The 11,258-nt window shown below is 42.0% G+C and overlaps 1 protein-coding gene across 4 annotated transcripts; it reads left to right on the top strand.

Moving 5' to 3' along the window:
• Nucleotides 1-331: 331 nt before the first annotated feature.
• On the top strand, nt 332-10,783 carry LOC111238003 (calcineurin B homologous protein 2-like). 4 transcript variants are annotated; one of them, XM_022767359.1, is made up of 7 exons: nt 332-483; nt 2,656-2,728; nt 3,863-3,943; nt 4,279-4,403; nt 4,569-4,630; nt 5,353-5,475; nt 10,565-10,783. In XM_022767359.1, exons 1-7 carry the CDS (start codon nt 417-419, stop codon nt 10,697-10,699), a joined length of 666 nt encoding a protein of 221 aa, XP_022623080.1. In that variant the 5' UTR covers nt 332-416; the 3' UTR covers nt 10,700-10,783. The 4 variants fall into 4 exon arrangements, with proteins under 4 accessions (XP_022623080.1, XP_022623082.1, XP_022623081.1 ...); XM_022767361.1 differs by having other exon boundaries at nt 4,569-4,634; nt 9,686-10,654; XM_022767360.1 differs by having other exon boundaries at nt 9,686-10,654.
• The last annotated feature ends 475 nt before the right edge of the window (nt 10,784-11,258 follow it).

Consider the following 11,258-nt stretch of genomic DNA (forward strand, 5'->3'; position numbering starts at 1 on the left):
TTATACAGGAAATTCTTCTTATGTTGGATCAGTTTATAAAATGATTAATGTTTCCTCTTTCCCAGTTCAAGGTGAACCTTGTAATCACAGTCATCCTCTTTGGATAAAGGTTTTCTATGATTTCAAGTTTGTCTCCTGTAAATGTATCATGGTATTTTTTCCAAAATGTCATAGAGTTAGTGGAGATGGTTTTGGGCAGGTCTAGGAAGCCCATTGGTTGGTAACTGCCCATTACAAGAGCAGTCATTGGCTGAGCGACACGTTGTCATGATTTTGGTAGGACTCAAAGTGCAGACAGTCTTCTGCAGGACACACAGAAAGATACAGTCAGCCTGCTGGCAACTGGAGACAAGAGACCGCAGCTACAAGCCTTGGAGAATTAAAACAAAAGTCAGCGCTGTGTTTTCTGCAGTAGGATGGGCTCCAGCAGCTCCAGCATCGACAACATCCCCAATGCCCAAGAGATCATGCAGGAAACTGGCTGTGAGTTGAGATTCTTTGGCTTCAGTTGCTTGTTTTTCCTACTCAGACGAGCAACAGTTTGTGGAGGAATGAAAAGAAATGTTTAGCTCAAATTACTGAAATAACACCATTTTGAAAAAAAATATTTGAGTCATTGATGAATCTCTAAGATCAAACTCAGTTGTTTTATCTCGTGAAGCTTCTCATTCTGTTCACATTAATACATATTCAAAATTTTTGTTCCCTCAAGTACCATTATGACTAAACAGTCAGAATGACTCTGACAGTGTTGTTGGTGCCAATGTGGTGAAGGACAGTAACAGCTGTGAAACATGAGGGCACAGCTTTCCTGCTGCGATTAATCTCCTTTAGCAATATCAAGAGACAGAAAATTTACTTCTCCTCCTAACATATTAAATGTTTGCACACAAACATCCTACAGTCTGTAATAAAGCATTAAAAATGTGTTCAAAGCTCATGAAAACGTTGTTGAGAGTGAAGGTTGGAAAGATAAATGTTACTGATAGATATAATAAATACAAATTATATATTTTACAGAAATAATGGAATTGTGAAACATTTTATATGTTATAGTGTCATCATTCCTAATCTGTTATGATGTTTCATAGAGTTGTTAAGAACAACATAACAACATGAACAGACACTAAAAATGTGATTAGCTACAACTACCATCTGTCCATTGTTTATTAAAAACTGAAGAGAAGGGCACAATGGTGTAAAAAATAAAATAAAGTGTTACCCTGATCTACTTGAAAATTAATGAAAATTTATTAATGAAAAATTATTTTCTTTACTCACTTCTCTCTAAATCACTAAGATCACTAAAATGTTATATTTAATATTTCTCTGACATCTGGTTTTGGTCCTAAATAACTGATGTTTTATTTGAGTGTAATTTAATTTCTTACAGTGTCAGTATAATATTTCTATGAAGTCTGTAGCACTAATTTTATGTTTAAAAACCTTATAGGTTATCTGCTTTTTCTCTGCAGTCATTATTATACAGTCAGTATTTGAGTGGGTGTCTGTTTATTTATCAGATGTGTTGAAATGTTATAGTTTAAAAATGTTTTTTTTTTTTTTAAATGAATGTGCTCAAAATTTAATCATATATGCCATAACTTTTCATATCATTGTTTAAAAAAGGAAAGAAAAGAAAAGAGAAAAGGACTATTTTAACATGTCAAAACAATCCCAATTCCAGGTCCTGTTCTGGTGCTTTCGAATGTAGTTCATGGTCTTCATTCGTGAAAAAAGTGCTGATGAAGTGTGATTCAGTCAGTATATACAGTCTATGTATATAGGCTGTGTGTGTGTGTGTGTGTGTGTGTGTGTGTGTGTGTGTGTGTGTGTGTGTGTGTATGCGTGTGTGAGCTCTCTGATAACAGCACAGTGTTGTTAAACTCATCAGTGCTGCTTCATCTGTTTTTTATCTCAGTTTGTGTCGACACCCTGAACTGTTCACACTGATACAGACGCTGTGCTCACTGGTTTAACTTTATCTCTGTCAAAGCTCAGTTACTCCTGTATTGTGGTGCAGTTAGCGTTTACTTTTGGTGCATTCAAGGACACTCTGACATCCAAGATCTCAGACTCAGCTCCCGCGCGGCAACAGACAGAATTCAAGAAACAACTAAAGTCATACAATAATTTCCATAATCTCCATGTTTGTTTGTAGTGTTTGTCTTTTTCTTTCTATTTCAGAATGGTCCTGCTCATAACAGCACATTAAGATAACATAATAATAACTTTGGAAAAAAAATAAAGTCACTTCATGTCAAACCTGAACTAAATAGTTTTGAAGAATCTTTGCTGTGGTGTGAAGTTAAAGGTGACCTGAATGAACGTGCAGCCTGCTCTCTGCTGTGTTTGCTGTGTGCACAGTCAGGCTGCAGGTGTGTTTGAGGAATGTAACTTTGCTGCAGCGTTTCTTATCCTGAGCGTAAACAACACGGAAAAGTCAACAGTGCAGCTGTGATGTGACTCAGAATAAAGAAAAACCATGTGACCCACCTCCATGTGAATTAGTATGAAGTGTACAAATAATATTCTGACTGTGTTTGTGAAGAGCAGAAGGGATGAATGAGATGCTGACTGACGCTGTGTTCTGCCTTACTGACGTCATCAGCTATTGATCAGTGTGTAATCAATTGATCACTCTCTGTGTTCCAGTCTCTGCTGCCCACCTCCTGCGTCTGTATGAGAGGTTTCAATTTCTGGACAAAGACCAGACAGGAGAGCTCAGGTTGGTGGATAGACAGAGTAGAATAATAATCATATACTCTATATTATTATGATAATACCAGCTTGTATATAAACTACATTACTTACATTGCAAAAGAAACATTCATCACTGTGGGAAAAGTGTTGGATTATTACATCTTTAAGATGTAATAAGAGTTTGTCTTTTTAAATATTTTGAACAAGCCCAGTAAAACCTTTTGGGGTGACTTGAGATGAAAAGTCATGTGTTCTTCTGGCTAAAAATACAGTGGCCCTGAGAGCTCAAAGCACTGCAGCTTCAGAAAACGTATGCAAACAGACAAAACACACACAAATTCAGAAAACACCCTCATTAATTTGACAACACATGAGTTGCAAATACAACACAGCATAAGTGTTTCCATGGACACTAAAAAGTGATTTTTTGCCTTAATTTCAATAGCGAGAGGGAGAGAGAGAGGATGATATGCACCAAAGGGCCATGGGTTGCAATCAAACCCACGCTGCTGCAGTTAGGCCTATGCCTTCATAGTATGCGCTCTACCAGTTGAGCCCCCCAGAAGCCACATGTTCCCTAAACATTACTCTAGAGTTGAGGAGCTTAAAGAATAAGGAGCTCCATGCTAAGCATCTACTTCCATCAAGGTGCACTGCTCAACTAAAAGGAAAAGAAATGCTCAGACTGATGGCGCTGCCCCTCTTATATCTAGGTAATACAGCATGTCTTAAATTTCAGCTGTTACACAACAAATAAACTTTTCTTGCCATGTGCCATTTTTGTTGTTGTTGGTTTTTAATTAAAATGTAAAGAATGAAAGAATGAATTTGATCATATCAGCACAATTGCAAAATGTTCACACATAACAGAACCTACTAATCTACTGTACCTTACCCACTTATAGACACAAAAGCATAATGAAATATATTTATGGTTCTGTTTAAACCCATGGAAATGATGGCTGTTTTATGGGAATAAAAAACTAGGAGTCAGTGTGTTTCTATTGTTAGCCAACAGAATTCACCACTGTAAACTGTAACCAATAACATCACCACAGATCAGTGATGTGAACTGGAGGTTTTCCTGTTGTCAGTCACTTTAGCTGCAGTGGTGGATATGGCAGACTAGTGTACTAAAACCTCTCACTCTGTGTCTCAGGCCTGAGGATTTCGAAGCTCTTCGGGAGTTGGCCATGAACCCCATTGGAGACAGGATCATCGGTGCCTTCTTCTCTCCAGGGTACAGCAGCCTGCTGATGCTTAAAACATGTTATATTAACTTCTCCATGTTTTAGACCATTAACTATGATATGAATTTGAATCATTTTCATTTCCAACCATTCATGCAGCTGTTGGTTTCACTTCTGAAGACCACCACAGTCCTGTTTGATTGGATTGTATCTTTTACTGGTGCTGTATATCAATGTTTCATGTGGAGGAACAATAAATCCTATGAGGGTTTGGACATGACAGCAGCAGAAGCAGTACACTTTAGAGCAGTTTATGATCTGTCCATTGTGTGTTTGTTACTCTGAACAGGAAACAGGAAACATTTCTTTTCCTCTCTGTCTCCAGACAGGAAAGAGTGGACTTTCCCTCCTTTGTCCAGGTTCTGGCTCATTTTCGTCCCACCGACACAAACCGAACCAGAGGAGGGACACAGCAGGAGCCAGCCAACAGCAGCACCAGGAAACTCAAATGTCAGTCCAGTTTGGTTTGTGACCCCTCACCTCTGATCCACCAATGACTGTTCCTGTAAGATTATAATTTAAAAACTGTGTGTGTGTGTGTGTGTGTGTGTGTGTGTGTGTGTGTGTGTGTGTGTGTGTGTGTGTGTGTGTGTGTGTGCATGTGTGTGTGTTCAGTTGCCTTCCAATTGTATGATCAAGACAGAGATGGAAAGATTTCCAGAGCAGAGCTTCTTGAGGTTTGTAAGTTTTAAACGGCCTCTTCCACTGAAATCCTCTTTACATTGATTCAAAGGAGTTTATGATTACTCCTCTGCATCATTCTGCATCCTGCATTACAAACTAGGCACAAGTTCCTAGTTTATTTTTTTTAACTCATAGCAGAAATAAATTTCCCCCCATCTGTCACTGACAAGTCCTCTGAAAACATTCAGATTCTTTTGTTTTTCTCCCTGGATGCAAAAAGCTTAAAGTGGTCACAGCTTAAACAAACTAAATATTTACAGAAACCTCTCAAACCACCCCCATAGCTTTTCTACTGTCCATCTGCATGATCTGTGTTTTATAAAAATAACTCAAATATGGTTAAATAAATTGCGATGAAGCGTACAGAGAGAGAGAATGGTGCACATTTTCAGACAGTCTCCTCAAAGATATTCAGTATAATTATTTCAGTCTTGTCGTTGTTAAGCTGGAGAAAGTTATGACTTCCAACACTTGAAATCCTCAATACAGTCCTTTAGAAAAACACATTACTAGTAGCAGTAACACCAAAATATAACTCCGTGTCATCTGTATAGAATTTAAAAGATATATTATTTTAGAGAATTTTATGGAACCCAGGATTTACCCTTGAGGGACACCACAAGTAAGCTTTGGAAATAAGGAAATGAAGCTACTAAGATTCCCTGCAAGAGGATTTGTGTGTGATTAATGATTGGTTGATAACTGTGATTGACAGGTGCTGCGGGCGATGCTGGGGTTGCAGGTGACAGAGGAGCAGCTGCAGAGCATCGCAGAGCGAGCCATCCAAGAGGCTGACCTGGACAAAGACAACGCCATTTCCTTCGACGAGTTCAGAAAGGTGAGACAATCTCGACCTGTCAGAGCTGAAAACTCTTTGCTCAAAGTGAAGACTGTTTGTCTTCAAATCTAAACCAGTTACTCAATTTAGGATATTAATAATAATAATGATAATAAATGTAGATGTATATTATTTTTTCTTCATCAACTCTTTTAGAATTTAGAAAATAATAAGCATTGTGAGAATGAAAATTCTAGTGCTGTAATAAGACAAGAACTTACAACAATAAAAATCTATGGTTGAATACTATAAAGTTTGAAAACATAGTGGTTAGAATTTTGTTCATATTTAATCAGGACAATCCTCTTTTAAATGTGAATGTGCATTTGTGGAACATGGACAATATTAACATCAATACAAACAGACAGTGAAGCTTTGTACAATATAATATGCTATACACTGTATGGAGGACAGCCAGGAAAGACTGGATGGTGCCTGGAAAGACTGGAGGAGTGGGTGGCTGGTAACCCAACCCACTAGTCTCTAGTAGTCTAAAGTCTACAAAGAGAAGACAACCCACAGACCTTCCAAGAGGCGGGGGAAAGATGGGTCTAATCAGATGGACCACATGGAAACAACAGGAACGAACACAGACAACGAGAAGAGCTTGCACATTTGTGGGTGCGTAAGGGAAAAGGTAACCACGTTCAGGGGTCTATGAGTCCACCAGGGAAGAGCAAGGTGTGGAGGGAGTCATCAGCAGCAATCTTGCACTGCAGCAGCAGATAAGACAAGAGGGACCAAAGGCCAGGTCGAAAACCAGTGCCAACAGATCCTGCATTGCTGAAGGAAGAGCCCTTCAGTGGAAAGTGACCCAGTGAGCATCAAGGAGATAAACCCACCTGTCCAGAAAGACTAGAGCAAGGAAATTCAGTGAAGAAAGCACCGGCTAAGAGGGACAAAATCAAGTGGCTGAAATCCAGTGAGGCATCAGCATGGCAGAAACTAGACGCAGACCTCAGCGAGATTTTGGAGAGGTCACTGCGAGGGGGTGTGGAGGCAAGGCTTAACTTGCTTGGAGACATTCTCTACCAGGAATGTAAAGCCAGGTTCGGTGTAAATACCACCAAGAAATCCACCGCATAGATAAGAAAAGGGAGATGAGAAAGAGAGATCAAGCAGCTGGTACATCAACGTTGTCAACTCAGACGGAGATGGAGGAAGGCAACACCAAGTGAGAGAGAATGCCTTAAAGTGCTGTGGGAGGAGTGCAAGCAGAGGCTAGCTAGCTTGCAGAGGGCTGAGCACATTTGTAAGCGCAGGAAGAGGACAGAGAAGGAACGGGCCAACTTCTCCAAGAACCCCTTCAAGTATGCCAGGCAGCTGTTCGAGGAAGCAAAGAATGGGAGGCTAGGATCTCCAGAGAGGAACTGGAAGTGCACATCAAGAAGCAGTACAGTGATCCAGCAAGGAATGAGCCTTTAGGGTCACCACAGTACGTGCCTCATCCAGCCCCACCTGTGTCCCAGTTTAACACCTTCCTCCCCAGGCTCAGTGAAGTCAGAGAGGTTGTGAGAAAGGCAAGAGCATCAGCAGTCCCTGGTCCCAACGGGACCCCCCACAAGCTCTACAAGAACTGACCAGCAGTATTAAAGTGGCTGTGGACACAGATGCAAGCTGCCTGGAAAAAGCAATGCATCCCAGTGGAGTGGCACAGAGCTGAGGCGGTATTTATCCCCAAGGAAAAGGATTCCAGGGAGCTCAGCCAATTCATAAGTATCGTCTTGCTCAACGTCAAAGAAAAGATCTTCTTCTCCATCCTTGCAGGAAGGATGACCAGCTACCTGACAGAGAATGGCTATGTGGACACCAGCTGTGAAAAGGCAGGGATCCCTGGCTTCCCAGGGTGTGTGGAACACTCATTAGGGATCTGGGAGCAGATACAGCAGATGAAGCGGGACAAGAAGGAACTGCACTTCATCTGGCTTGACCTCGCAAATGCATATGGATCTGTGCCACACCAGCTTATCAACTATGCCACCGAGTTCTTCCACATAGCTGACAACATGAGGAGCCTGACCTCAAATTACTTCAAGGACCTGCAAATGAGCTTCACTCCCGGAGTTCACAACCAGATGGAAGCAACTGGAGTTAGGCATCGCCATGGGATGCTCAATATCCCCCATCCTCTTTGTGAAAGCCTTTGAGGTAATACTCATTGGAGCAAGACAGATGGTGGGAGGAGCCAGATTGCCATGAGGTCAGAAACTGCCCCCACTGAGAAAGCTTCATGGATGACGTCACCAGTCTCCTACCAACAGCACCATGTACAGCTAGGCTGCTTAAAAAGGATGGATGAGCTGATGTCGTGGGCAATGATGAAGATCAAGTCGGCCAAGTCCCGAAGCCTCTCACTTAGGAAAGTTGTCAGGAATGACAGGACCATCTTTGTCGGCTGAACAGCCCATCAAAAGCCTCAGGAGACATTACACAGCTGAGCTCTCGGATAAGCATGCAGGGAAAAGTGTCCTGAAACAGCTATCTGATGGCTGGGCAGGGACTGACCAAAGCCAGCTTCCAGGAAAATACAAGGTGTGGTGTTACCACACCACTGTCTACCAGAGGATAATGTGGTCAATAAAACTGCATGAGATCCCTTTATCCATGGTCAGCAGAATGGATGGAAAAGCCAATTCTTTCATCCGGAATTGGCTGGGCTACCCGGAATGTCTCTCAGATTCTGGTTTCTTTGGAAAGAACACCCTACAGCTGCTGCTGCAATCAATAAGCATGGGCTACAAGCAGGAGAAGTCCAGGCTAGTGATGGAGATGAGGGACTCCACGGACCAGGCAGTGAGAAGTGCAGATGTCCAGATCTGCACTGGCCGCAAATGGAAAGCCCATGCTGTGGTTGACCTCGCGATCAGCAGGCTTTAGCTCAAAGAGATCACAGGCAGAGTCCAGACAGGAAGGGCAGGTCTTGGGTGGCGAGAAGCCCCGCAGTTCTGGTCCAAAGCCAACAGGAGAGAGAGGAAGGAACTGGTGGTGTCTGAGGTGACGAGGATGGAGAACCATAGCACAGGGATGTCAGGGCGGCTGGACAAGGTGGGAAGGCGTTGTTGGCAGAAACATCAACATGGTGGACCTGTGGAAGATCCCACAGTCCAGGCTCAGTTTCCTCATCAGAGCAACGTATGACACACTCCCCTGCCCTCTGAACTTTTTTTTGTGGTTTGGCCAGGAAGAGTGCTGCTCCCTCTGCATCAGCCCAAATGCAAGCCTCCACCACATCCTATCAGGCTGTTAGACTGCGATCTCCCAAGGACGCTACAGGTGACAACATGACCAGGTCCTGACCAAATTGGCCGAGGTGCTGGAGAGACGCAGGCTGGAAATGAGCAGAGGTCATCCCCCACCCGCAGACCATCACATCCAGTTTGTCGGAGAAGGTGGGGGCAACACCCAAGGTCAGTTCTTGCCACCCAGGACTGCAGCATGAGAGTTGATCTTGGCATGAAGCTTCAGTTCCCCAGAGAGATCACCACCACAAGCCTCAGCCCTGACATAGTGGTGTGGTCCAGTGACACCAAGACTGTGCTCCTCATCGAACTAATGGTCCCGTGGGAGGAGGGTCTGGAGGCTGCCTCAGAGAGGAAGAGGCTGAAGTACTCCCTACTCACCACTGAATGCAAGGTGGCCGGTTGGAGAGCCTACCCAATTGAGGTAGGATGCCGCGGCTTTATTGGAACATCAGCTGTCCGCCTCATGAGAGACATGGGAGTAACAGGAGAAAACCAGCGGAAGGCCTTGAAAGTCCTGGCTGAAGAAGCTGAGAAGTGCAGCATCTGGCTCTGGCTGTGGAGAAAGGACAAGAGTTGGAGTAACACCTAGCACAGGGGTTGGCTGCAGGGGGTGGCAGGGAGATGTCCCTGCCACTGCCACTGCCCTGCCACCAGGAGCATTCCGGGTTTAAAGGGGTGAAACGTTGTGAATCGGTGGTACCCGGCTGACGACCCTGCAGCCAGCCGACCCAAGGGCACCAGAGGAAGTGCATCAGGCAGTAATGCCAAAACAGATCACCATCTACCTGTATAATAATTAATATTAAACAGAAGAAATATAAAAAATACTATGAAAAAGAAGTTATTATATGAGAAACACACTAGCATCCTTAAGGAGACTTTCTTCAGCATTAAATGTCTACATGTATGGTTGGAAAAGAATGTAACATATGATGGAATTAAAATGATTATTTTTCTTTTGTTTTCAGTCTCTGGAGAAAGTGAACATCGATCACAAGATGAGTATTCGCTTCCTGAGATAAAGATGAAACCTGCTAAGACTTTGGGATTTTCCTGTTTACACTGAAAAGAAGATGAGATGAAAATTCAGTTGGAGACATGAAGAGGAACCAACAGAGAGAAGCTGATCAGATGGAATTAAACAGATGCTATTCTTTAGCATGGTTACTGAATAAGTCTAATATGCTGCTTCCATTGGTTCAGACCATTGGCAGCAGTAACACGTCCCTACAGGGCTTTTACCTCAATGGAAATGGAGGATGAGGAGTTCAGATGAAGGAAACTAATGGATGAGGTGGATGGAGCAGGAACAAATTCTCACCTATCACCACAGAGACCTGGTAATCATTTCTTTAAGGGTAGGCAGTAACCTTTACATATAACATATAAACAGATCAATAAACAATAAATTCTGTTGAACAAAAGTACAAAACTTATAAACAAGGGTTAAACTGTGATGAGAAAACAAAAATGAAGTAGTAAAGTAACATTAGTAACAACAATTTGCTTTTTCAACAAAAAAGATCAGATTTTCGATTTGATTATCATCATCATATCATCTATATACTATGTAGCCAGAGTTGTTAGCTGGTTGGCTGTGACGCCTGCACAGTGGGAATTGGAACTGGAACTGGAACTGGATAACTGGATGAACCTCCTACGTGATTTGCCCTTCAGGTGAAGCTCATTGGTGGACCTCATGGACCCTGTTCTCCTGAAACTAAATACAAGTGCAAATGCAAGTGCAAACAATTAAGATAGACATCAGGAGTAGTGCAACCCAAGCACACTAGATGAATATGGATTCTGCAATATGGCCAATCACATGAGTTAATCTTGTCTTGCAGATTGGACGTCATGGTGTGTATGACGCACATCCACAAGAATACAAGGATTTGTGTAACTTAAAATTCTTCATCCGCCATATCTGTGAGGGGTCATGCAGACTGTCCATGTGCAGCCCAAAATGTATGACTGTGTGAACTAATGTATGACTTTCGCCTACAGACACTATAGTTAACTATATGCATGACTGTCATAGCTTTGTATCGTGATTCAACTTTTTTGTGCTAAGTTCTACTATTGAATAAAGAGCTTAGTCTGTATCAATGTGAGTTTTTTTTTTACTTTATCTATAAGCAGTTTCCTTCTCTAAATCTTCATGGTTGAACATGGTTCTCTCTCCAGTGTGTCATGAAGTCTCATGACTGAATGTTTGAATTCCATTTTCACCTCTGAAGACCAACGACGAGCTGAATATATACCATATAAGCATACATACATGAACGTATATGTATGACATTTATGTACATGTATGACATTTATGTCAATACATGAAAGTATTCCAATTTCTAATAGCTTTCATATATCATTTTTACATACATTATGTGCTTTTATTTTAAATGTACATGTATGTCATATATGGAAATTCAATATATGAACATGTATTACAATTGCATATGGGAAACTGCATATTAGTTGCTCTGACATCAAATTACAGTATGCAGTTTGAAACACATTTAACTAGGCAGCATGACAGCA

This window comes from Seriola dumerili, unplaced genomic scaffold (genome assembly GCF_002260705.1).
Source record: "Seriola dumerili isolate Sdu_G_001 unplaced genomic scaffold, Sdu_1.0 BDQW01001168.1, whole genome shotgun sequence".
In the NCBI taxonomy this organism is placed as follows: domain Eukaryota; kingdom Metazoa; phylum Chordata; class Actinopteri; order Carangiformes; family Carangidae; genus Seriola; species Seriola dumerili.

Coding starts and splice junctions, on each gene's coding strand:
- LOC111238003 (XM_022767359.1), top strand. CDS start 417: ATGGGCTCCAGCAGCTCCAGCATCGACAACATCCCCAATGCCCAAGAG. Junction 484..2,655: donor GATCATGCAGGAAACTGGCT/GTGAGTTGAGAT, acceptor TCTGTGTTCCAG/TCTCTGCTGCCCACCTCCTG. Junction 5,476..10,564: donor CCTTCGACGAGTTCAGAAAG/GTGAGACAATCT, acceptor CTTGTCTTGCAG/ATTGGACGTCATGGTGTGTA.